Source organism: Equus caballus, chromosome 11 (assembly GCF_041296265.1).
Source record: "Equus caballus isolate H_3958 breed thoroughbred chromosome 11, TB-T2T, whole genome shotgun sequence".
Lineage (NCBI taxonomy): Eukaryota > Metazoa > Chordata > Mammalia > Perissodactyla > Equidae > Equus > Equus caballus.
Genome location: NC_091694.1, coordinates 39,847,648 through 39,874,790, shown reverse-complemented (window position 1 = coordinate 39,874,790; position 27,143 = coordinate 39,847,648). Strand labels below are relative to the sequence as shown.

The 27,143-nt window shown below is 49.5% G+C and overlaps 1 protein-coding gene across 1 annotated transcript; it reads left to right on the top strand.

Annotated features, from left to right (window-relative positions):
- The first annotated feature begins 1,024 nt into the window (after positions 1 to 1,024).
- On the top strand, positions 1,025 to 14,178 carry TMEM98 (transmembrane protein 98). The gene is made up of 7 exons (XM_023653028.2): positions 1,025 to 1,374; positions 3,756 to 3,937; positions 5,494 to 5,625; positions 6,546 to 6,579; positions 9,396 to 9,511; positions 11,955 to 12,014; positions 13,318 to 14,178. Exons 2-7 carry the CDS (start codon positions 3,807 to 3,809, stop codon positions 13,523 to 13,525), a joined length of 681 nt encoding a protein of 226 aa, XP_023508796.1. The 5' UTR covers positions 1,025 to 1,374; positions 3,756 to 3,806; the 3' UTR covers positions 13,526 to 14,178.
- The last annotated feature ends 12,965 nt before the right edge of the window (positions 14,179 to 27,143 follow it).

The following is a 27,143-nucleotide window of genomic DNA, read 5'->3' as shown; positions in this document are numbered from 1 at the left end:
GGAATTTTCCAGAGAAGCTGGAAATCTAGAGGTGTAAGTGAAATTCCTGATTTTTAAAAATGTTGGCAACTGAATGATTTTTTTAAAGAACTATGAGCCAAAAAAACACCTCTGTGGGCTGGATGTGGCCCAGGGCTACCAGTTTGCAGAGTCTGCATTAAGCTGCCTGGGACCTTGTCTGCAGCCTTTGGTACTTATTACCGGTACTGAGCTTAGACTGGTCAACCAGGCCCGTGCCCTGGGCCCCAGGTTCTCGTTGGCCCTGTTCTGGTCCTGCCTCTTCCTCAATGGGCTAGGAGTTCAAGGCCCAAGGGGGATGGTCATCTCCAGCTCCTGCCTCTTTCTAGACCATGCTCCTGGTACTCTGGACTCTGGAAATCCCTGCCCAAGAAGCCCCCGACCTGCTTCCAGGGCCTCCATCCTCCCAAGGGCAGCTTGTCCCACCCCATGTGGGCATCTTTAGGTCTGAGGGATGGCCAAGGGAAGGCTGTTTGCAGGCTGCATCCCCATGAATGCATGTGAGTCCCCCTCTGGCATGGGGTGGAATAGAGAGCAAACAGAAGGGGCAGGACAGCCAGCCAAGGTCCTGCATTTCTACTCTTGCTCCTTGCAGGGCAATCGTTGGGGGTGGGCCTGCGCCTGCTTGTCCCTGGCCAGCATGGATGAGGCCATAAGAGCTATCGCTGATTCACCATTTACCCTGGACCAGGCACTCTTCAATGCATGGCACACATCATGTCATTTGACCGTTATATCAACTCTGAGCATGCTTACAAGCAGTCGCCCATTTTACAGATGAAGGAACCAAGGCACAGAGGGGTGAAATAGGCCGCCCACAGCTAGTGAGTGGCAGAGCCAGGATTTAAACCAGGCAGTGCAGCAGAGCAGACTCGCGCACTGACCAGTCACACTGTGGAAACTGCTCGTGCTCCCTGGCCCCTACTGGATGGCCAGCCCGGGTAGGGGCTGGGGGGGGGGGAGGGGAGGCAGGGACCCTCCACGCCTCCCTCCCCTCTGCCAGCCCGGCCTGGCGCGGGGGCGCCAGGACCGCCTGTTGGGTCGCTGAGCTCCTGCCTCCCAGCTGCCCAGGCCTCCCGCGGTCCCAACCCCCGGCCCGCCTGGGGGGGCCTGGCGGGGACGGCGGCGCCTGGCAGCGGGGGATTTGGATGCTCGGCGGGCGGCGCCTCCCCCTCCCGCGCCTCCTCCGGGGGTTTGGCCGCGCGGGGGACTTTATCTTGATTCCTTTGGACAGCCCAGCTCCTTCCCGGCATGCCCCGCTCGCAGGAGGCGCCCGAGTCCCGCGCCCGGACTTTGCCATCGGGGGGCCCGGCCACGGGAGCGCCGCCGGCGTGCGTCCTGCAGCCGCCGCCTGAGGTGGGTGAGCCCCGCCGCGCCCGGGCTGCGGGAGGAGGGCTCCGGGCGACGCCCCCAGCGCAGCCCCCCTCCGGAGTGGGCGCGGGGACCGGCGGGCGGGCTGCGGGACAGCGGGGCGCCACCTCGGCCGCCCCCTGGGGGAGGGGAGCCGGGCCGGCCGCCGCTTTGTTGGCGCCGCGGGGCCCGCAAGTTGGGCAAGTTGGAGCTGCACGCCCGGGAGCCCTCTGAGCCCCGCGCGGCGCGCGCCCTAGCTGGGTGGGGGTCCCTCCCTCCGTCCTGGGTGTCCCGATGGGTGTTCTGGGGGGCCGGGCAGGGGAAGGAGGTGGGTCTTGGGTCTGTTTTATCCTTGTGGATTTAGAACCCAATCGAGGGGAAGGGAGAGAGAGAAAGACCGACGCCAGCTCATACAGGGACAGAAAGGGAGAAACGGAGAAAAACTCATCCTGAAACACACGGAGAAGAAAACACACAGAAACAGGAAAGCACACCAAGAAAGACTCATGCAGACAGATCACGGAGAGAGACGGCAGAACTCAGAGAGCTCATGCACGCTCGGAGAGACACGCTCAAAACGCACAGGAAGAGGGGAACAAAGCGGGTGGTCTTGGAGGCCCAGGGGCGGGGGAGGGGAAAGGAAATACTGAGAAGGGGAGACTGAGGGAGGGGGAAGGGGACGCCAGGAGCGCAGAGGAAAAGAGAGGGAAAAATGGAGAGAGAGACAAAGACAGTGAGAAATGAGAGGAGGAGGAAAGAAAAAGGGCTAAAGGAGGTAGTCCTTTAGGAGCGGCGGCATAGAGAAACACATCTAGAGAAACTGAGGAAGACCCTGAGAATCATCCCCCGCCCCACACCCCCAATCAGAGATGAAAAAGATAGACCCCAGCCTTCTTAACCTTGTGGAGGTGTGAGCTCCAGGTGGGAGAGGAGCTCTGTGGGACCTCTGAGAAGGCCTCCTTGGCACTTTGAGCCAGCCAAGACCCTACCCTATCCACCTGGAAAACTCCTACTTAGCCTTCAAAACCCAGCTCCAGCATTCCCTGCCATGTGAAGAATGCTTTTGCAGAAAGTTTCATGCAAGCGCTGTTACTCTTTTCTGTGTACTTCTGCATGTGGCACAGGCACATGGAGTTGAAATATCTGCCTGTCCTCCTCTCACACCAGTTGCTCAAGGTTTGGGGCCCATTTATCCGTAATCTCCAGAAACCAGACCAGTGCTTGGTGCATAGTAGATGATCAATAAGTACTTACTGAATGACAGTAGGAATATTTGAACTCTCTAAGACATGGAGCATAGAATTAAATCCACGTGGAGGAGAGGCACCATCCTGGGGTCCTAGAGACTCCTGGGTCACAGCACCCTTTTTTGCAGGTGGAGAGAGTAAAGCCCAGAGAGGGGAGGAGACTTGCTCAAAGGGACACAAGTGGGAGGCCCGCAGTGAGATTGCCTTGTGAATACCTCCTTCGCTGAGAAGCCCTGGTTCCTCTGGCTTAGGGTTTAAAATAGGTTTGAAAGAACCTCCTGAATGACAACAGGCAATAGCCAAGGGACACTTTAATACCAGTTGTTAAGTTTCCAACACTGAAACTGACAATAAAAACTTTTTCTAGAATTTCTAGAAACCTCTTTCCTCCTTAGAAGGGAAAAGGGAGGTGAATGCTCATCTCAGTTTGAGTGGATGGCTTTTTGCTTCCTGACTTCATCAGCTTAACCTCCCCAAACCTCAGTTTTCTCAACTGTAAAATGGGGAGGCTAATACCTACCTCGGAGGCTCGTTAGAAGAGTTCACACAGAGAGAGTGCCTGGCACAGAGCAGACCCTCAGTAATACAATCCTGCCCTTCTCCTTCTTGGGTGGGTATTCTTTCATGCACTTGGGGTAGATGTGATAACAACAGAGCTAGTGAAAATGTTTCCTTTCGTCCCAGATTTAAAAGGCCGTCCTGGTCCAACTAGGGAGCAAACTCTGTTAATAAAGGAAAAGGCAAATTTGGGGGCATGACATAAAATGCATCTTGATTCTGTCCAGGCCCTCAGGACTCTGCAGGTGACTTGGGGAACCTAGCTCCCCACCCTCACCCCCTGAAGACCCCGCTGTCCCACTCTTGGGCAGCGTCTCCCTTTTTTTTTTTCCTAAGATTTTATTTTTTCTTTTTCTCCCCAAAGCCCCCCAGCACATAGCTGTGTATTTTTACTTGTGAGTCCCTCTAGTTGTGGCATGTGGGACGCCGCCTCAGCATGGCTGGATGAGCAGTGCCGTGTCCGCGCCCAGGATTCCAACCCTGGGTCACTGAAGCGGAGCACAGGAACTTAACCACTCGGCCACGTGGCCAGCCCTTGCGCAGCGTCTTTACCAGGCTGGCTCTGCCCTTGTGTCTCTCCAGCTTCAGTGCACCCGGGGGATGTGAGCGGGACTGAGGGAGCCACCCGGAGGCATGGAGACCGTGGTGATTGTAGCCATAGGCGTGCTGGCCACCATCTTTCTGGCCTCCTTTGCAGCCTTGGTGGTGGTTTGCAGGCAGCGCTACTGCCGGCCTCGGGACCTGCTGCAGCGCTATGATTCCAAGTGAGTGGCCCAGGGAGGAGGGGGCGGGGTGGGAGGAGAGATGGGCTGTGCCCTGGGGGAGCAACAGAACAAAAGCAAGTTTGGTGCTGGGCCACTCTCGCTCAGCTTTTTGTCTCTAAAATGGTACCTGAAGGCTGTCCTTCCCGATAAAGACCTCAGAGTAGCAGAATGTTTGTTCAGTCCTCCACATCCTGGGCAACTCCGACTCTGTCCTTGAACTCATGAGACAGCGACTGAACGTGTTCACCTAGCATAAAGGTGTGGCCGTCTATCCCAACTAGCCACCTCACTTAGCCTTTGGACAAGCCAAGTCCCTTTCCGACCAAACTCACGGGAACAGAAATACCATGCCCACGCTTCAGCCACGTGTGTCTAAGCAACTGACACTCGGCGTCGTGAAATCCCAGCGTGGGATTCTTTCTCTCTCTGCGCAGATTTCTTCATGATGCGCTGCATGTGAAATGTATTTTCTTTTCTTTTTTTTTTTTAAAGAGGACTTCCCTCTCACTCATCAAGGAGGATTGGTACTACGGTTCTCTCTTTTTTTTTTTTTTAAGATTGGCACCTGGGCTAACAACTGATGCCAATCTTTTTCTTTTTTTTCTGCTTTATCTCCCCAAACCACACCCCCCTTCCCCCCACCCCGTACACAGTTGTATATCTAGTTGCAGGTCCTTCTAGTTGTGGGATGTGGGACGCCACCTCAACGTAGCCTGATGAGCGGTGCCATGTCCGCACCCAGGATGTGAACCCTGGGCCACGGCAGCAGAGCGCTCAAACTTAACCACTCCCACGGAGCCGGCCCCGAAATGTATTTTCTAAGTGAAATCCCATTTTCAGTTTAGGGATGTTTTCATTGATAGATCCTTAAAGGACCACGGCCACTAACCCTTTGCTTCTCCTACCCTCTATCTGAATCCTCTCAGTGTCTCTGTTGAATGGTTAATAATTAGTAAATGCCCATTTATATGACAGGACAGCTCTGCTATTGAAAAGAATGCTATGGCGTCTTGTGTTTTAAATAACCCTGTTGTACAGTAGAAGGTGGTGTTCCTTCTCCCACTTCTCCAGTGTAGGCTACGAAGGGGTAGGGTTGTGGGGGTGGACCAAGGTGGTTCCCAAGAGCGATTCTGCAGACCAAGTAGGGGGTACAGGTCGATTTGGGTAATAGGACCTTCAGCTTCTCTGTAAAGGTGGGCTCGAGGGGAAAATAAGTTATAAGAGGATGTTATTTTGTCCTGAAGGAGCAGCCCTATCTAATGCATCTTTGTAATTATTATGGCTGTACCCCTGCTCTTTCTCTTAGTGGTTTTTCTCGTTCTGTTTCCCTTTTCTTTCATTTTAACGCCCAGTCTGCCTCCTTGAGTCCCTGTCTCCCGCTTGCCCTGCCCGCACCTTCAGTCCCACTAGGGTTAGGTTTGGATTCAGGACCAGTGGTCCCTGCTTTACCTTATTCACCCCCTTCATCCTTTTGGGGGGCATGTGGGCCTCGATGAGGAGAGGGTCAGCAGCAGTCACCCATCATGAAACCACTCACTGGGGGCTTTTCCTTCCAGGCCCATCGTGGACCTCATCGGCGCCATGGAGACCCAGTCTGAGCCCTCTGAGTTAGAACTGGACGATGTCGTCATCACCAACCCCCACATCGAGGCCATTCTGGAGAACGAAGACTGGATCGAAGATGCCTCGTAAGGCCTTGGGGACTGTTTGTTTTCCTACAGCCCCCTGGGGATGGCTTCCAGGTGCCCTTCTCTAGCTCCCTGAGCCTCCAGGAGCACCTGTCACTTGCTCCCATTTCCCCTGCCCGCAGTGTGGGGGGGACATCGGCATGTGACGCGACGCTGTTCATCCTCGCCCCCTGCCCTGGTTTATAGACCTGAACACTGAGGCCTGTAGATGTGTGACCAAAGTTGTTATAAAGTCACCCCAATGTGCTTGGCCTGTCCTTGGGGTGCCCGTGAATTTGACACTCTGGCTCCAGGGATGAAGCGTTAGTGTTCTGTCTCCCTCAGGGACCTGAGGAGTGTATTCCACTTCATTCCCCATTGTTTAGTGGTCTGTTCACCGGGCAGATGTTAGGGGGCTTTCTGTGCAGGGCCCTGGGGCCAGCAGTGCAGATACTAAACTGATGGGGGAGGCAGAGTTCTACTCAACACAATATCTCAGACACCATAGGGGGCCTCTGTGCCCAGTGCCGGGGGCACATGGAGGACGCAACGTCTAGAGCTGCCTGGTGGGGAGCTGGGCGTGGGTTTCATGAGGGCTGTCCGAAAGTAGGTGCCTTGGGACTTGGGTCTTTGAAAGACGAGGCTTTTCACCAGGCTGAGCATGAGGGGAAGGAAGCACTGGGCAGATGGGAACAGTATTAGAAGCTCAGGGTCATAAAAACACATGGCTTGATGGGCGGGAGTAGCGCTAATGGGAGAGTCGGTCGGGTGTAGGGTGGGGGGAAGGGAAAGGAGAGAGGGTGTGTCCTTGTTTAGCTCTTGGACCTGTTCATTTTAACAGTGACGTGTCCCTGCTCTCCGGTGGTGAGGAGCAGAGGTGGTGGCTGCAGGAAGGTGGGTCTCTATAGGGACATACTGACAAATTCTTCTTGTCTCCCCAGGGGTCTCATGTCCCACTGCATTGCCATCTTGAAGGTAATACACTTTGATTTCCCTAGGAGATGGGGTGGGGGGGGAGGGACGGTCCCCAAAGCACCCCTGTGCACAGACTGAGAGAGTTGAAAAGGACCTTAGGGAGGGCTCTGAACCTTGGCAAGAGGGCCTTTTTTTTGGTGAGGAAGATTGGCCCTCAGCTAACATCTGTGGCAATCTTCCTCTATTTTGTATGTGGGACACCACCACAGTATGGCCCAATGAGCAGTGCATAGGTCTGTGCCCAGGATCTGAACCCATGAACCCCCGGGCCACTGAAGTGAAGCAGGCAAACTTAACCACTACGCCACTGGGCTGGCCCCTACAAGAGGGCTTTTTTAATATGCCTGATGCTTGGAGTTTCTACTGTTTACTTGCACTCCCACCTGCACTGTCTGTTATGCTTTAGAATTCTTGAGGCCCTTTAAAGGCTTTATTTCACCTGGTCCTCATAATGCAGTGACCTGTGGGAAAGACTGCATAGGTAGTCCCCAGCCACATTTTCACTGACTCTGCAGAAAGCTATGTGCCCAAGTCTGTAGCTGCTGAAGGGGAAACGGCTTCCTGGCTTCTCCCTTGGCATTGTCTCTTGTGGACGGAGAGTTCACCCCTTTCCATCAAGCTGAGTTCCATATCTGGACTTCTTTAATTACTGGAAAGTCTTTCACTGGCCTTCTTTGGTTGTGACAGTCTCCAGCCAAATGGGACAATCAGTGTTAAAAATCCAAACCATGGGTACTTCAACTTGAAGGTGGATTTTTTTCTTTTCTTTTTTTGCTGAGGAAGATTTGCCCTGAGCTAACATCTATTGCCAGTCTTCCTTTTTTTTTATATGTGGGACATACCACAGCATGGCTTGGTGAGCTGTATATAGGTCTGTGTCTGGGAGCTGACCCTGCGAACCCTGGGCTGCAGAAGCGGAGCATGTGAACTTGACCACTTGGCCACGGGGCTGGCCCCACAATCTTCCTCTTTTTGCTTGAGGAAGATTCACCCTGAGCTAACATCTGTGCCAGTCTTCCTCCATTTTGTATGTGGGTTGCTGCCACAGCATGGCCGCCAACAAGTGGGTAGAGTAGGTCTGTTCCCAGGAATTGAACCTGGGCCGTGGAAGTGGAGTGTGCTGAACTTAACCACTAGGCCATGAGGCCAGCCCCCAGATTTTTTTCTTTTAATGCCTGCAGCCTCCAGGACTGGGTGGAAAATTGCATCCAATTTGCATTTGGGGTAATTTTTATAGTTTTGGGTAATTTTTATAGTTTCAGCTTTTGTTTTTCAATTCTTGCTTGATAGAATAATACTCATAGTGAAATATTTGGCTCTTTGCGAATATTGTTGGTTTCTTCATTTCAGTAACCTGGGAAACCACACATTTATCTCTTTGTCTAGTAATTATTCAAGATTTCAAAAAAGACAGCTTTATCTTTTTTTCAGTGTAATTCAGTACAAGATATTAAAAAGTCTTTCAGGGGCCAGCCTGGTGGCATAGTGGTTAAGTTCATGTGCCCTGGGGTTCTTGGGTTTGGATCCTGGGTTCGGACCTATGCACCGCTCATCAGGCCATGCTGTGGAGGTGTCCCACATACAAAACAGTGGAAGATGGACAGATGTTAGCTCAGGGCCAGTCTTCCTCACCAAAAAAAAGAAGTCCTTCATCCCACCTCTTCTTCAGCTGTCTCTCTTGGAGGACAAAGAAGTTCTTAGTAGGAAATTGTTGTCACAGAGTCCAGGCTTATTATTTAATTCCAAGAAGCTCTTTGGGTAGATACAGTTATAGATAGACATTTCTAATGACTAGAGCAATAAAGCCCATGTTACATCTCCCTTTTCCCAACCAGAATGTGTCCTGGCACTGGGTTTTGTCCCCTGCCCTTGCCTGAGAGAGGAGGAGGAGGAGGAATGACACCTGAGGCAGGGGATGAATCAGGAGGCGTCTTGTTGGGTTGGAATCCGTGGTCCATCCTGGGTCCTCAGATAAGGAGAGGCTTCTCGCTTTGCTCTTGGGATCTCCAGGCCCATTTGCTTGGCCACCTGTCCTTGAGTCCCTGTGGCGGGGGCTCCAGGGAGGCAACTGGGCTCTCTCCTGGGTGGGCTCTCGGGCTTCTTTCTGCCCTCTGCTTTCCAGCCCCAGGTAGAAGGCAGGTAATGGGACTTCTTTGCCAGGGACAGAGAACATCCGGATTCTAACATTGGGGAGGCGTGGAAGCGGGGAACGAAGCTTTGGGGGCGGCCAGCACTGGTGGGGGTCATAGTCTTGCCTTTTTCCTGCCATTTTTCCATGACTCTTTAATCATCTTCTTGACAAACATGCTAATATATTACCCAGAAAATTGCTGAAATAGGTGCCACCTTGGAGGATGTGCTTAAAGGGAACAGTTGCCCTTTGTCCAGCTGGGTTTCTGAGGGTGCCCCATGGGAGATATTTGTCCTTTCGGAGGACTAAACCAGGAGGTGAAGGAAGAGAAAGAGAAAATCGGATTTTCCCCCAAGCGAGATGGTGACATTAGGGCACATGATTTTTCTTAGACAGATTATTTCAGCTTAGACTTCTCTAAGCCGAAACCCTGACCCTGATCTGAGGTTCCTCCCCCTCCCTCCTCACCCGGCCCTGTTCTCGGCTTTTGGACGCTTGGCTCATCCACCGCTTTTCCTCTCACCTCTGTGTACTTTTCACTTCAATTTGCCCATTAGGTTAGGGGGCCCAGCTGTGTGATGGGACCCAAGGCGGGGGCTGTGTTTGTCTTTGTGGGGGGGGGTGGCAGAAGCCCTTGGAGGAGCCGAGCCACCTCTCATCACCTCTCTTCCCCCTGCTGTGTTAGATCTGTCACACTCTGACAGAAAAACTTGTTGCCATGACGATGGGCTCTGGGGCCAAGATGAAGACTTCTGCCAGTGTCAGCGACATCATCGTGGTGGCCAAGCGTATCAGCCCCAGGTGAGCAGTCAGGGCTTTGAGGTCCCCGAGCTCTGTGGGGGAAGGGAGAGGCTGGGAGCTGAAGTGGGCGGCAGGGCCAGGCTCGTTTAAGAAACTACACTGGCACCTTCCATTATTTAGGTCCCAGACACATACGGAGCATCTGGGAGGGTTTAGATATTGGGGGACTTTCAAGCTGAGGTGGTCTCCCACAGTTCCCCCCACTTCCAGTATGCGCCCGTTGGGTAGGCTTTTTGGGAAATTCCAGCATATGTCTGTTCCGCAGCTCCCGCTGTGCCTGTTCCTTCTTTCTCAGTCTCCTACCAGCTGGGGCTGCCTTCCTGCCCATTGCCACTCCTTGTTCCCAGGTTCTGGGCCAGGAAGCACATTTCCCACTGGTGCCCACACCCCTGTCGGCAGTGACTTCCTGGCCGTACCCTCTCCCACACCCGTATCTGTATCAGAGACTAGTTTGGGGGATCTGCTGCTTGCCGCCGTGCTGCCCCATCCACGGCCCAGCCAGCAGCCTCCAGGACTGGGTGGGCGGTGAAGCCATACATCATTCAGATCTCCCAAATTCCAGGCTGTCTGCAGAATCTCATGTGGGAGGCAACCAGCAGGATTGCAGTCAACAGCTACACCCCCTTGTGGGCTCGATTTGGTGAAGAAAAATAAAGCCCTTTTCTTAGAAGGGAGGGCTGTGCTAGGTTTGTGCTGCCATCTGGTGGCTGGTATGTGGATGTGCCGGGAGTTGTCCCGTCCAGGATGTTTTCTTAATCAGTCACGCGGCCTTGCCGCTCCTGAGGGTGCCTCTGTACTCCTGGCGGGAATGGTGGCACCCCTGTGAGCCCCAGGGGCCCTCACTTTAGCGGTTGCCACGGCCTCGGGGAAATCACGAGGAACCAGCTCTCCGAGGGAATATAAAAAGAGCTGGTGCATTTGAATTCTGTCCCGGGAGTTCAGCGAGTTGAGAAAATGGAAGGGAGGTAGCCAGGGGAGGGACTCAGCCCAGGACAATTCTTGGCTTTCTCTCGAGCTGTCCCCAGTGGGTGTAGTCATGTGCCTTGTATTAGCCTAGTCGGCCCCTGGTCCAAAAGACCCTCCAACTGGCCTCTGGGTTGGCTCCAGACCTTCCTCTGGCCGCTCATTATTGGTAGAGACTCTGCATTGCTTGTATCTGTTGGACCTTGATCGTGCTTCCTGTCACTTCTAAGAGCCACCCCAGGGGGCCAGACAAATTCATGGGATGCTGGGCAGCATTGGCAGGAGGGGTCTGGGGGAGAAAGGAGGTTGAGATTTCTGAGGATGGTGACGTCCTGCGTGATCAGAATTAGCAGTGGCACTAGACTGAGGTTGTGGCATTGCTCAGAGGGCAGACCTGACCTGTGCTCACTGGCCCTTCCTCCAGAGCACCTCGGACTACTTCCAGAATGTTCCCTGCCATAATTCATAATTGCTTTTTGCCTTCACACTTCTTTCTCCTTCTGGCCGTTTTTGTCCCCATTATTTTTCTTGCTCCATTTATTCCGCATAGTGTGTTGATAGCATATTAGTTTCAAGGAGAGTGGCTTCAGCTCTAGGGTATTACGGAGAAAGGGGCCGGCTAAGACAGCCAGGGAGGATGACCCCGTCTCTGCATTGCCTCACCAGCTCCTCAGCCCCGAGACAAGAACGTTTCAGGACATCTGTTTTCAAGCACTTTTAGAAATCAAACAATGCATCATTATTTTTTCCTCCTGACTATTCAGTGGTCCAGGAGCAAAACCTTCTACCAAGCAAATCAGACTGAATAGTACTTCCTTTCTGAACTTGATTTTCTAAAAAATTAACCACAAACTATACTGTGTGTGAAAAGAAATACAATGGAGCAGTTTAAACTGAAATTTAAACTTGTAGATTTTGGGGGGTTTTTTTAGTGTTCTATATAGCTACCGTTAGCCGTGGTTCTTTTTTTGTTTTTGAACACAAAAGTAATAAATGCTTGTAAAAGTTAAAATGTTGCAGAAATCAGTTATCTGGAAAGTGAAATAGGCTCTAATTTCCCCCGCTCCCAATTCCTGGAGGGAAGCACTGTGGAATGGTGAGTATTCCTCCAGACTTTCCCTCTCTGCATTCAGAGCTTTTGTTTATTTTTATGCAAATAGATTGATCCAACATTACATATTGTTTGGCAATTTACCTTTTTAATTTCCTAGTATTTCTTGAACATCATTCCACATGTGTGAACTTGTACTGCTTAAGCCATTGGAGCTAAAACAAAATCAGAAAAAAAAAAATTCTCTGAAGTGAACCGGAAGTCTTTCTGTTTAAGTCTCTGTGAGAATGCCAAAGCAGAGAAAGAATCACTCAAGACTGGGTCTTGAATATCACAAGGGAAGAGTTGGAATAAAGAACGGTAGAAAGGAAGGAAAGAGAAAAGGAGGGAAGAAAAGCGAAATACTGAAATCCTTTTGCCTCCCCTCAGAGTGGACGATGTTGTGAAGTCCATGTACCCTCCGCTGGACCCGAAACTCCTGGATGCACGGTGAGAGGGGGGAGCGGTCGCCCATCTTTGTGTGCTGGGGGCTCCCTGTTGTATCAGATCTGGGAGGTTGGCTGTTTGGATTGTTGAGGAGAGGGCTGTTTTGCTGGGTTCCCGAGGCTGCCCAGGCTTCGGGTACCATTCACTGCCATGTGAGTGAATGGTCAGCCAACCAGGGAGCCGAGCCTGGCTGGGGGCTAGGGGCCAGTCCTCTTCCTGAAACCCCAGACAAGGAAGGGCCAGTCTTAGATTTTGAATTTTTATGATTAAACATCCAGCCATCCTAAGTCCTGTCTGCTCCTTCTCCCCTGTCCATTTCCCCCATCGCATCGCTCTCTCTGCTCTTTGGACCCTGGAAGCAGATACGCCTTAGTGGGGCAGGCAGTGAGCGGGGCAACGAGAATGGAAGTGAGAAGTCAGCTGAAGCTGTGCTCACCTTCCATGGGACACACCCGGGAACCCTTCTCTTGTGATCCGCCCCGAATGTGCAGAGCATACCTAACCTTTTGAAATTGTTGCGTTTCTGTACCAGATGTAAACCCACTTTTAAAAACGGGTTCTTTTGTCTCTCCGATTTATATGACTGTTTCATGGACCCATTGTGTAATGATGGCCAGATTGGCAGGGGGTCACGTGCTTCAGCTGGTTTCTCTGCCACCCTCTTAGGGCTGCCCAACTGTGTCTGTGGGCTGGTAATCTGTAATACATTCCCAAATGCATCATGCACGCTCACTATGTAAAGATATATAAGATACTCTACAGTGAATCTTTCAATACTGATTAAAAAAGCTCCTCCTCAATTTGGTTTTCAATTAAATTTCTTTTTAGAGTGGAGTAAACCAGCCCTGGACCTAAGTGTTTCTGAATCAATAACGGATGCTCAAGGTGGGAGGCGGGGGTTGGGGTATATATATCCTATCTTTAAGTGGGCAGTAGTTTGGAATGTGTTCATCCAATTGACTAAATCCAGATTGTCCCACAAAGCACTCTTCTGGGAGATGCTAACAGGTGTGCTGCAGAAAGCGGGCTCCACAGTCTTGAATAAATTAGTGAGACAGCATACATATTCTCCCCTCAGAGCTTTGTCATGCACGTCAAAGGCACTGGGAAGGGCTCCAGTTAATCTTGTGTAAACCAGCCATTCCCAAATTCATTTGAGCATGGAGCCATCTTTAAATTACATACTCACCAGCCTCTAAGGGAAGGCACGCCAATTTGGGGAACATTAGTTTAGAGTCTGTCCTTTTGGGCTTTGGTGCAAAGTCCCTTATTTCCTAGAGAACCTGATCCTGTTGTTTTTTTCTAGGACAACTGCCCTGCTCCTGTCTGTCAGTCATCTGGTGCTGGTGACCAGGAATGCCTGCCACCTGACTGGGGGCCTGGATTGGATTGACCAGTCACTGTCAGCTGCTGAGGAGCACCTGGAAGTCCTTCGAGAAGCAGCCCTGGCTTCTGAGCCAGACAAAGGCCTCCCAGGCCCTGAAGGCTTCCTGCAGGAGCAGTCGGCCATTTAGTGCCTGCCAGCCAGCAGCTGGCTGCAAGGGTCAGCCTGCTGCGGTCCCTGGGTGGCTCGGCTGAGCCTTCCACTTCTTCCCATAGAGTTAGCTGTTCTCCACGGCTCAGGACTCCAGCCGTGTGTGCACAGAATAGCAGGAGAGCCCCGTCAATCAGTGCCTCTGTTGCAGTTGCAATCGGTGGCTGGTGAGTGGCAGTCTAACCCCACCGTTAGGGGAGAGGACATGACATTCATCATCTGTGCCCCAGAGCTTTGAAAACTGGTGGACCGTGAGCTTTATTTAGCCCACCTAGTGTTTTCAAGAAAATCGAGCAACCCTCTAAGAATCAGGAGGTTTTAATTAAAATTGGAATTTCTGGCTTCTCTTGGACAATCAGAAGATGAGCAGTTCTGATCTGCCTTTTCAAAAGAGGACAATCAACTGGAACTAAGCAGGCGTTGCCTCTTTGGACAAGACTTGTCAGCTGGCCTGTGTCATTAATTTGGATTATCTGCCTGGTCCCTGAGGCACCCCCGTCCCCCCTCCCCACCACAGGTTTGGGTTCGAAAGTGAGCACCGCACAGTTGATGATTCCCTTTTCATCTTTTTGCCTGCAATTTTACCTAGCTACCACTAGGTGGATAGTAAACGTATACTTAGGTTTCCCCCAAGTGTGTGGTTGTTCAGTGAAATTCAAATGCAAGGTGTGCAGTGGGACATTTATGTGAGAACTGAGGATGGAAGGAGAGAGCCGAAGAATCCTGAGGATGCCCGGTGTGTGTGACTCAAAATGAGGTGTTTTAAGACCCCTGAGAGTTCAGGCGGAGGTGAGGGTACCACCACCTTAGCAATGACGTCCATGAAGAACGTGTTCCCCTTTCTTTTGACATCTATTGGTTTTGAAAAATTGAAAGATGAGCATTTTTATAACTTGAGACCTTTGTGGAACCCAGAAGTTGCATAATTCAGACACGCATCCAAATTGTGTCATTTCCGTCATAAGCCTATAGGGACGCCTTGAGCACTCGGCTGCTTCCCAGGGTCTCAGAGCCACCCTCGCTCTTTGGGGAGGGGCCTGGCTTTGGGCGGCCTTCGTTCATATCCCATGCTGTTAAGATGTTTGGAGCTCCATGTTTGTTCCCACTTCATTTTCTCTGCCCCAACTCAAGTCAGCACTCCCTCAGCCCGATTCTAGACGACGAGGAACACACGTTTCCAAGTCCAGGATCAGGGCCTTGTTTGGCATTGAGGTGTGTTGTTGGGCACATTCCATTCTCTCCTGGAGAGCAGGGTGCTTCTAACCGGCACAGTGTGCCCCCAATCCCACCTGGGGAGGCGGCGTCAGGAGAGGGAAGCTGGAGCTCAGCTCATGGACTGAAGGATGGACTCCTGATTCCAGGGTACACCTGATTGGATTGGCCACTCCCATCAACCCTGAATGCATCCCAGGTAGTTACCTTTCCTGGCCTGCTGGGGAGCTGTGGGTGGGAAATGTCCACAAGGCCACTTTGACTTTTCTATTTGTGGCCTCCACAAATAGACATCCACAGTCCTCCCGTTTTTGTCTTTTTTCCTCCCTTTCAAAACCTGCTTTCATGAACAGCTTGGACACCAATTCATGCTAAGGTTGCAGTGGCTGCCACACTTGTAACTTGGTCCAGAGCCCTGAGCCGCAGAGAAACAACCCTGAATTGGCATCTCATATACCATCCACCAGGTGTGGGGTTGTGGGTGGGGAAGTTTCCCCTAAAGTGACGCCCACTGTCACCTTCCCTGTGCCCTGGCAAGTCCTGGCACACCAGCTTCCTGAAGCCCTGAGATGCCGCCCTTTCATCTGTGGGGAGAGGTTGCTGAAGACGTCGGAAGTGCCTGCTAGACTGCAGGATCTCATTCTGCTGCAGTGTAGTTGTTCTTTCATCTCCAGTGCAGATAAATAAGAAGTCTCTGGATAACGGAGGGGGAAGCACCGTCTTTGGGGTAGGAAGCAACCCCATTCCTCTAGGCCCTTTGGGAGTTGGCTGAGGTTACCTCCTTTCTTTGAAGTCAGACGGAATTATGTTCAAATTTGGGCTCATTCACTGTGTGAGCTTGGACAAGTTACTTAACCTCTCTGGTCATTAGCTCTCTCACTTATAAACTCAAGGCTACTGCCTCATTGAGTTGGTATGCCAATCAAATGAAATGGTGTCTGTGGAATGCCCAGCTGTGTGCCTGATACTGATAAGCCATCGTTAACCCTTCTTTCCCCAAGGCCTCCCATGCCCTGATGCAGCTGATACACATGATGTCGCCTCAGTAACCATGGCTCTGTCCAGACAGGAGCTGCTGTTCACGACCTTTGGAACTGAGTAGCCCAAAATCTGGAATGCCTGCAGTGGGGAGAGTGGCCCAGGCTTGGCCCTGCCCCACCCCAAGTGTGTTCAGGACATGGAGACAGTCAAGGCTCTGGGCCTCTTATCAGTGTTCCCAGGGCTGATTGCTCAAGCTCGCATTCCTCCCGAGCAGGGCTCAGGGGCCTCCTCCAGCTTGGGAAACTGCCCAGACGGAACGCGTGCTCCTGGCCTCCGCCTCCCCCCAGTGCTTACCCTGACCTGCCTGGTTCCAGGACTTCCTTCTCTTCAGACACCCTCTGCTCTGTGAGCCCTCATGAGCCAGATCTTTAGAAAATGGCTTACGCTTCAGAGCCCCTGAGTTGCTTGATGACCTCAGACATTTGGGGAAGGTGTCAAGTGAAGAATTTCCATCTATTTCCTCCTTCCCTCTATTCTCTCCTTCCCTTCTCAACTCCTCCCTCCCTGCAGCCTCCCTTCCTCCAACACGTACTGTTTGCTCACTCTGGGGGAGGTGTGCCAGGTGCTGGGTAGATGGAACAAAAGGCACCAGCCCTGTCCTTAAGAAGCAAGAGAGACGGATGAGCAGCTGATTGAACCATGGCTGTGGCCAGTGCAGTGAGGGAGGGATGCATAGCAGGGGGCCACAGGGGCACAGAACAGGGAGGCGGGGAGATCACGATAGTCGTGGAAGAACGCTGGGAGGAGCTGGTGCCTGAGTTGAGACTTGACAGAGGGTCAGAGAAGTGTTGTGTGCAGACTGGATAATGTGGGAAAGTCCAGGGCTGAGAGAGCGTGGCCAATGTGAGAAATGCAGGTGACTGGGGAGGGCTGGAGTATGGGCTGTAAGGGGTGGTGGGGGGAGGGTTGGACAGGCTGGCCGGGCCTCAGATCAGGGAGAACCTTATAGGCCATATTAGGGAGTTGGAGCTTTATCCTGAGCATAATGGGGACCATAGAAAGGCTTTAACCAGAGGAGTGACTTGGTCAGATTTGCAATTTAGAAAGAATCACTTACTTCATACCCTGTCACGTTAGGCTCCAGGACCCATACATTTGCCTGATGCCACTGGGTACATGTTTCCCCCTCAGTCTGAGACACTGGCAACTCAATCATGGTATGAAGGTAAGGTGGGCAACTGGGTGGCGAGGGAGGAAGAGAGGGGCTAGGCATCAGAGCAGAAAGCGCCGGGGGGCATAATGTGGTTGTGCTGGGTCTGTTGCTGGCCTTTACATGAGGTGTCTCTATCAGAAATGCTGACAAGTAGAGCTTTGAGAATTTGAGGCATGACTGGGTGCTTTCTGGTTCATCCCATCTGTATTTTTTTTTTTTAAAGATTGGCACCTGAGCTAACATCTGTTGCCAATCTTTTTTTTCCTCTTATCCCCAAAGCCCCCCAGTACACAGTTGTATATTCTAGTTGTAGGTCCTTCTGGCTTTGCTATGTAGGACGCTGCCTCAGCATGGCTTGATGAGCGGGGCTAGGTCCCTGTCCAGGATCTGAACTGGCAAAACCCTGGGCCGCTGAAGTGGAGCGTGTGAACTTAATCACTCAGCCATGGGGCTGGCCTCCCGTCTGTATTTTTTTCACCTCCATTTTACAGCTATGGAAACCAAGGCATAGAGAGATCAGTAACTTTCCTAGAATTAATAAGAATCAGAGCAGGAACTTCAATTCCCCACCCCGTGTTCTTACCCTCCACTCCTGCTTGCCTGGGGTATGTGGGGGAAGTCCATAATTGGGAGGAGACAATGGATGTGGCGTCATTCCATTCACTTCTAATTCTAATATTTGTCACTTAAAAAAATGGTTGTCGTGACCCATAAATTAATTTCATGGCTCACTAATCAGTTACAACCCACAGGATGATGGAACGTGGGCACTAAAATGAGGGCTGGCTCGTGGGTGAGGGATTCTCTCTCCATCCAAAATGACTTAATTTGATCCATTTTAAGTAAAACATGCCTTTATCAGAATAGCGGCAAAAATTTATGGTGCAAAATGGGATAACTAATTTATCACATGATTGATTAGTTCAAGAGTCATCTGTTGAGCATCTACACTGGGTTGAGCCTTGGAATATAGGAATGGACAAAAATATAATGCGTCTCTTGAGGGGCATATAATCTAAGGTGGAAAGAAACCCATAGTCATTTTTAATATAATGCGGTAAATGCTAAGTGAGGAGATGTACGTAATGAGAGCACAGAGTAAGGGCACCAAATCTAGGTCATGAGAGTTGGTGGTGATGTCTCAGAAGAATAGTCAAGGAGGAGGAGGTGTTGGCTGGGAGAAGAAGATTGGGTGAGGTAGGAGACGGTGGAGGTGGGGGAAGGACAGGAGATCCAGGAATTGCGTGATGTGACATTCCGTACTGTGCTCCGGAAGTTACTGCTGCAAGTGTCCGGAGGTGGGCATGGTGGGAGATGAGATGGCAGAGGAAGGGAAGGGCTAGAGCCTGGTCTTTCCCTCGAGGTATTAGGGAGCCATTGAAATGGGAAAAGCTCTTACCTTTTCTTGGAAAACTATCAAACGTTCTCTGTCCCCTCACCAGCCTTTAATGTTATCCTAAGTTGGTAGGTGAACGATGGTTTGGTGTTGTGTTAATTTGCATTTCCCTAACTACTGATCAAGTTAACATTTTTCATGTTTATTAGCTGTTTGTACTTATTCATGTCTTTTCCCCATTTTTCTACTGGGATTTTAATATTTTTCTTATCAAGTTATATGAACACTTTATATATTAAGGGTAACAACCCGTTGTCCTATTTATTGCATATATTTTCCCCAGCCTTGTCATTTGCCTTCTAGTTTTGTTTAGAATGGTTTCTGATGCCCCAAAGTTTTAAATTTGGTGTAGTCAAATGTATTGATTTTCTTTCCCTTAGTGATTTCTTCCATTGCTTTTATGCTTAGAAAATCCTCTCTCATCCAGAGATCAAATAAATATAATTGAAATGTTTGAAGCAGCAGAGAGCCGTGGATGGATCATTAATAATATTCACAGGTTAGATGTAGCGGCAGGAAAAAAACCAACAACCAGAGTAGGAGAAATCAAACCTTCGTCTATCCACCCCAAACCCAGCCCAAGGTTAAAGGTGGAAACTGTTAGGGAGCACAGAGGTGGATGAGGGAGACGGGAGATGAGGAAATGTGGGAGGGTCTCGAAGGACTAGTAGGAGGTGATCAGGCAGACAGGGTGGGTGGGAGTAGAATGGAGAGGAAGCTACTTGTCCTGAGGTAGGATATGAAGGAACACAGAACGTTTGGTTAGAATCTTAGATGAGAAGAAGCAGTGATGGGAGAGGGAATTGAAAAGAAAATTAGGAAACGCCAAGGGGGGCCCATAAATCGTGTTAAGAAGTTGGGACTTGATTCTGAGAACAGTGGTGAGCCATTGAAAATATAAACCAAATAATTCTTGGTGCCTCATGGAGCCAGTCTGCCTAGAGTTTCGTTTGAGGAGGCGTAATCTGGCAGTCAAAAGTAAGAAGAAAGGAAGACCGATGACAAGATTCCATAGACAATGGCACTGCTCTGCCCTCTCTGAGGGAATAGCCTCTTTCCACCTGGACCAGACGGTGGGGAGATAATGTCTTCTCTCCTCCTTCCCTTTCCCTGTGTTCCTTGGTGCTGAGAAAGCCTGGGCTTTGGAGGGGACAGACCCAGGTTTGGATCCTGACTCTGCCACTCCCTAGCCATCTCCTTTCCCACCTGCCTGCCTCCCTTCTTTCTGCAAATTCCACTGGACACCTATGATGTGCCAAGCATTGTCTAACTGCTGGGGACACAGGGCAGAGATGAACCACGTAATTTCTGCCCTCATAGGATTATAGACTAGTGAGGGAAGCAAATGATCACTGAAACAAATGTAAAGTTCAAAGTTTTAAAAATGTTTTTAGAAGAGAGATAAAATCTTATTAGGGGACGTGATCTAATAAGATGTCAAAGAAGGCTTCCATTAGAGGGGACCTACTATCTGGAGAGTAAGCAGGAGTTCAGAGGTTGAGGAGTGGGGACACAAGGAACAGTCCATGTAAAGGTCCTTTGGCAGGAGGACAAGAACTGAGACAAGGCCAGTGAGACTGGAGAGTAGACAGAGAGGAAGATACAGGTGACCATGAGGCAGGAGGTCACATCATGCCAGACCTTGTAGGTCATGTGAAGTACTTTGGTTTTACTCTGAAGAGTGATGTGAATCCATTCAAATGGTTTATTCAAAACTGCTGGGGCTGGAGTGGGTTGGACGTAGAGACACAATCAGATTTGTGTTTTGAAGAGATCCTTTTGGCTTCTATGTGGAGAACCAGTTGGAGATGGTCAGAGTAGACAGGGAGACCCAGTGCTATTGCATCAGTCTAGGCAAGAGAAGATGGTAGCTTGGTCTAGGCAGGGAGGGCGAGATGGAAAATTAGGGAAGTGGATATATATATGAGATATTTAGGAAGTAAAATAAGTGGGACTTGAGGTAGATTGTATATGGACACTGATGCAAGATAATGGGGTATCAAGAAAGACTCCAGGTTTCAGGTTTGCACATCTAATGGGGATAACAGTTTGGGGGTAGGGATCACTGGTACAGGAAACATCAGAAGAGGATCAGGTATGGGGAAGGGGTTGGGGAAGAGGTTGAAACATCTGCTTTGGACTTGAAGAGTTGAAGATGCATTTGAAATATCTGAATTGAGTTGAAGCTCAGAGAAGACTCGGCTGGAGGTTTTGTTTTTTGGGGAGGAAGAGTGGCCCTGAGCTAACATCTGTGCCCATCTTTCTCTACTTTGTATGTGGGTCGCTGCCACAGCATGGCTTGATGTGTGGTGTAAGTCTGTGCTTGGGATCTGAACCCACGAACCCTGGGCCGCCAAAGCGAAGCATGCTGAACTTAACCACTATGCCATTGGGCTAGCCCCTGGAGACTTTTCATGGATCATTATTATTAGAGTTATGGCTATGAGCGTGATGCTAGGGAAAGAGTATGGAGTGAAAATAGAAGAGGGCCGTAAGGAACTCTAATATCTAATATGATCTTGGGCCAGTTGAAGGCTCTTGTAGAGTTATTTTGGTGGTTAAATGAAATACCTTATGCCCAGTGCCTGGCATGTAGTAGGCACTCAATAAATGCTACATATATCACCCTTCTCTCCTTTTAACTAGCCTTTTCCCTTTATTTTATTCCTCTCTGTTTTCTGGCTGTATGTATTGCAGCCAGAGACTTAAACCAAATCTTCCATCTTGAGATGGCCCCCGGGTAACTAGTGCATTTACCAGGCAAGCCTGTTCTTCTCCAGGTCCCAGCCTTGGAGAGTCTCCCTCTTAAGAGATCTCTGAAACTGAACTAAGGATACTTTGAGCCAATGACCAACACTTGGAGAGCCAATTTGCTTAGCACACACAGCAGTATCTACCTTAGAATGATGATCATGCCACCTCGCCTTTCTAGAACATTTTGTATTTTTTCAGAGAATTTTCGTGTGACGATTATCTCAGTAGTTCATCACAGGATTTTTCATTATAAAATGCATTTGCATATTTTGTTTACCTCTAATTCTTTTTTCACTGCTAAAACAATAGTATTTTGAGCAAGCATGCATATGGATGACTTACGAATTCACTCTTATTCTGGGGCTTGTTTTCTCTTGTTTCCTCATTTTATTTTTAAATTGTGAGTTTTATCTCCCCGGTCATATTCTTTCACATGTTTCGGTGATTCTCAATATCACAGTTCTGTTTTTTCTCTTCCTTTTTTGGCATCTGCCCTCTTCATCTCCTCTCAGCAACAGCAAGGGTTCTGGCCCCCAAAGCCCATTGTTCGGGCACATTCAGAAACTCACGTTTTTTATTCCACTTCACCGCATTTCTCTCTGAGGCAGGTGCTGTTTATTCTTCATTGAAGCTTCATATTAGTTTTAACTAGAGATTTGTTATGCAAGACAACCTCATGATCACGCAACCTCATCCAAGTTCTTCCTCTGCCCCTGGCATCTTAAAGACTCCTCTGCTTCTCAGTCTCAAAAAATCACTCCTCCCCCCTGCCCCTGCCCCTCCCCCATTCTGCATAATACTCCTCTGATTTGCCTTCCTGTATTCCTGATCATCTTCTGCCGTCTGTGTTCATCCTCTCATTAAACGTGTGTCAAGCACCTGTTATGAACCGGACTCTGCTGGGCTCTGGGGATTCAGACACCCATGACCTGGTACTTGACCTTGAGGTGCCCACAGTCTGCAACAGTGGGTTGCAAACCCCATGGCACATTTGAGTCATCGTCTGAGAAATTAAAAAAAAAATCAAAAACAAATGCTAAAGTCCTAGCCCTAGAGATTCTGATTTAATTGGTCTTGAGTGGGACCCAGGAATTGTTATTTTTAAAAAGAGATTCTAATGTGCAGCCAGGGGTGAGAACAACTCACTAGGCTAATGGGTGAGACAGATGTGTAAACAAGTAATTTTGATACATCGTGAAGGCAGAAGTAAGCACAGGGGCTGGAAGAGAATGGAAGAGAAGCCCACATTCAGCCCAGAGCAGATGACTCGGGGCCCCATCCCATTCTAGAGAACGTTTCCACAGAGCCCTCCCTTCCTACTGGATTTCCAGTAGGATAGGAAAAAATGAAAGGCTCTCTTAAAGTAGCATTACCTTCTCTCTTCTTGAAGAACAGAAGAGCAATTATGAGCATGGGTTTGGGAGTCAAGCCAAAGTGAATCCAAATTCCCAGCTCTGCCACATTAGCTGTGTGGCCTTAGGCAAATTGCTTAAGCACTCTTAAGTCTCAATGCTCTTGTCAATAAAGTGTGCGTGCGTGTGTGTGCGTGTGTGTGAGAATTGAGGGAGCTAATGTCTGTAATGTGCCTAGCCCATTGCCTCACACCTAGTAGGTGCTCAAAAAGTTGTAGCTATGTACACTTTGAAGTACCATACATGCGTTGATGATGCTCAGTGTTTCTTCTTCCAGCAGAAAGTACTCAAATGACCTTCTGTATTTGCCCTACTGGTCCAGCCCTGCCCAACGGTAACACACCTCACTTGGTCCGCCCTCATGCACTTTCCAAAGGCTAATATCTGAACCTCAGCCTCCTATGTACACTCTTCTCTCCAGCTTCTTTCTTTCCATTTTCCCCATCGTTTGGCATTTTCTTCACCTCCAACCTTCCCGCCGACATTTCTCCTGGCCCACTGTCTGGTCCAAAGCTTATTGTGGATCTGAACATGATGACTCCCCACGACTTCCTCTGTTGGCCCGCTGTGATTTCTCTAAGGGTGGCCGAGTGGTTCGCTGCTGTCCAGTGTGGCTCCACCAGCCTTGTCTGCTGGTGCATCCCCCTCATGCCAGCATTGGCACAGAAGCCTGCTGCTACTTCTGGTGGGGTTTATTCACAGCAGCGGGCTCCAGCTTGTCAGAGCTGCCGACTGTCCTTCTTAAATGTGTTGTTGTTTCCTTGGCAGCCACTCGTTTTCCTGGGACAGAGATGCAAGGTTGGCTTGGTCTTGAGGCAGTTTAGAGAACTCAATCGCCAGACCCTAAGTCCCTGAGGGCACTGTCTTGGTTTTATAGCTTGGTCAGTTCTGAAATTATGATGTTATTCTCCCTCCAGAGCCTGCTGCCCACTCTCTCTGAGGCTTTCCTTTCTCCGGAAGCAGAGCTCTAAACACTGCTCTGGTGTCCACGCTTTCTCACTGGACCCCACCTTTATCTGTCTCTTCTCTTGCAGCTCCATAGCACCTCTCTGATTTCCTTGCGTTTCCAAGGAATGTCTGTGCACGGCTCTCTACTCCTGCCTGCTACCCTGTCTTTCTTTCCTATTTACCAGGATTCTGTTTACGCAGACCTCACTTTGGTTCTTTCCCTTTTTTATTTTTTAATTTTTTTAGTGATTTATGTTTTAATCCATCACCTTTACCATTTCTCTCTCTGCTCTTTCATTATTCACTTCTGCAATGGGATTATCTCTTTTGCTCCTTATAACTTTTGGCTTTCTTCTTTCCTATAAGAGGCTTTCTCATATTGTCTTTCCAGGTGACTCAGCCCCATTTGCCTTAGAAAAGGTGAACTGACTCCCTTTCCCTTGATTGCTCTTGTTGTTCGACTAGCAATTTCCTCCTGACTTTGTGTGGTCCCCAGGCCCTCTCCTCTGGAGAACATATCCCACACTCACCTTGCTGGAGTCCATGAGCCTCTTAAAATGTGCCTGGGAGATCCACAGGGGCAGTGACTATTATTCCTGTTTTTAAGTTAGAAAAATGAGACTTAGCAAGGGGGAAACTGAGACCTAAGAAGGGGAATTAACTCTCCAAGCTCAGTGGCTGGTAAAGGAAGAACTGGGAAGACAATGCATGCCCAAGAATTCCCAGTTCACTGCTTCCCCCAGTGTTCTGCCCTGCAAGTGAAATAACTGTGTCAGGGTGGGCTCTGGATCCTGCTTTCAGGAAATTACCATAAAACCCCTCTTGGTGAGCCTGTGGCCTTGGCCTGCTGGTCTGCTGGGTTAATGGCAGATGAATCACCATGTTTCTATTAGGATGTCAGCCACCGGGACTGTGGGAACAAGATTCAGCCACATCTTCCCGTGTACACCCCATGCAAGGCATGCAATATCTTTCCAATGGTTTTCTGGTTTGGACGTGCTTTTAGTCAGGCTTCTGTGTTCTGTTTGGATGAGAAGTCCAGCTATGAGGCCAAACTCCGTCATTCCACTCAACTTCAACCTTGTGCTTCCTGCACAGGTGGGATCAGGTTGGGGGTGTGTGTGTGTGTGTGTGTGTGTGTGTGTGCATGCACATGTGTGCATGTTCAAGAGTAGGAGTTTGCTATTGCTTAAGCTAAGACTGAAAAAGGGAGACCTGAGTTGCTGGGCAAGAGACAACATCTCTCCTTCTTGCCTTTCTTTGGAAATCTCACTCAAACTTTCTCTTTCCATGACGGAGGCATGTTAAAGTACGTGTGGTATCTCTCTCTAGACCATTCTTTGCTCCTGCCCTGGAAGAGGAGTGTCCAGACTGGCTGGTGAGAGGCTGATATTCGTGGGTCACCTTTTATAGTGGGCCACTGTGACTCAGAATTAGGAACCAGGTCAGTTGCTTCCTCTCTGACCCCACCCTCCTCAGTGAATCCTCCTCTTACTGTCTCAGTATGGAGCACATTTGGTCCAGGCTCAGGGCTACTTAGTAGAAGGTTTGCATCCTTGTCTGTGTAGTTGAGCTGAGCTTCCTCTGTAGGCCTGCTCACTTCTCTGCAGGTCACCTTTGGGTGTGTAGATGGGGATATGTTCCAATATCTAGATTTGGGAGTTAAGAAGTCCCACATATACCCTTGGCCTGATTGGAATTCTCAAACACAACTTATAAGAAAGCCTGTGTTTAAGAGCTGGAATGTACCAGGTTGACGAATAAACTTGACATTTGCTTCCCATTTGGCTTATGACCCTTGTATGGCCATACCATTCATCTGATCTCATTGGAGCTTGGAGGGGAGGAGAGGAACATGCTACCTGGGGCTCCTAACATCTCTCATCATCTGAAAGATGTGATGAAAATTCATAAAGTGTAAATAGTGTGAAAAAGTTCAAAGGTAAACTCATTAAGTCCAGAGTCACAAGGTATGCTTAGGAGGAAAAAAAAAAAAAAAAAGAGAGAGAAGTCATCTAACCCCTTATGAGAATCATTATCACAGCACTGGAGAATGTCATGCTGAGAGAACCTTGAGAGACCAGGACACTCGCGTGGACTGGGTCCCTACTGTATGTAGGGAGCTGTTTTAACACCTTACATGCATGATTTAATTTAATCTTCACAACAAATGAATGACCTTATGAGAAGGAATGATTATTCCCCTGAACCCTAAGCTCAGAGAGGTTGAGGCACTGTCCCAAGGTCACAGAATTACTTAGTAGCAGATGAGGGATGAGAACTCAGTTTTCCCAGGTCCTATTTTCAGTCCCTTCCTATCATGGTTTGCCCAGTTTTATGAAGGCCAGATCTGCACATGGTCCCTAAGAGAACGTGATGCTCCTCTTGAGAGGGGTTGGCATCGAGGAGCACAACCCTATCTCTCAGGTGTCCTGATAGCGGGGATGCCCTTGCCAGATGGACCCTTGGGTGTGACCCTGTGTGGCTGTCCCTTTCTTAGGTACCCAGAGGAGAACATCTTCCTGCTTGGGGATAAAGTTCAGAAGGTGGGGCTGGGTCCTGCTGTGCTGGCTGGTGGCCAGCTATGAATAAGGAAACAGCTGGAATATGGTGCAATAAGGGCCAAGACAGAGCCAGGACCCAAGTTCATGTGCTTTTCTCTGGGTGTTAGGTGGTCTCCTTTTTCGTGCTCCTGGTGCCGTGGAGTGATCGCATTTGGGAGTTGGGATGTATTACCCTCCCCTTCCCTTCTGGGTAAAATCCAGGATTCGTGTCACATCATCTTTCAAGCTTAGGGGTTTTTCTGAGGTGTCTTCAAATAAAATATGTGCCTAGTGAGGACTGGTCCTTCCTGAGGCCCTGGTTAAGTACTACGGTTGGAAAGAGACTCACGACACCTGCTCATCCCTTAAGACTTGACTCAGCCGCCACCTCCTCCCAGCTTTGGGTTGGACTGTTCCCTCTGCCTGGAACCTCCCTGCTCCCCAGTTCTTCCTCAAGGTACCTCTCAACTGCTGCCTAATATGATGATAGCCAACACTTATGCACCCTTCCATGTATTTTTAGGTTTATTCATTCATTTAATCCTCTCAACAGCCCTATAACATAGGTGTCATTTTATTCCACATTTTTGTGGATGAGTAAAATGAGGTTAAGTAACTTGTCCAAGGTTACGCTGTTACTAAGTGAAAGACCTGGGATTGTCTTTGAGTCTATTTCCAAATACAGAAATTGATGGCATGGTACAGGAAAGGAACATGGATTGGGTTCAAATCCTGGTCCCATCGCTTAAAGCTGTGAGTTTGGGAGGTGGCTTAGCCTACTTGAGCCTCAATTTTCTCATCTCTAAAAGAGGGTAATGCATCCAACATCATGTAGTTGCTTCTGAGGTTTAAAAGCAATAAACAATGAAAGTGACAATCATTCATGAAAAAGAAATAAATATTAGTTCCCTTTGCTTTGCCTCTTCCAACTTTGGAATGGATAAATTATAAAAATATAAAACTTTAGCATAGAATAGCATGTCAGAGCTGGAAAGGATCTTAGCTATGACCTAGTCCAAGACTGAAGGGCAAGGAGGTGACATCCCCTGCTCAGGGTGACACAGTAAGTTGCTGACTGTGACAGAGACTGTAAGCCACCTTCTCGAATATCATGATCTGATATCTATTCAGTCCTTCGT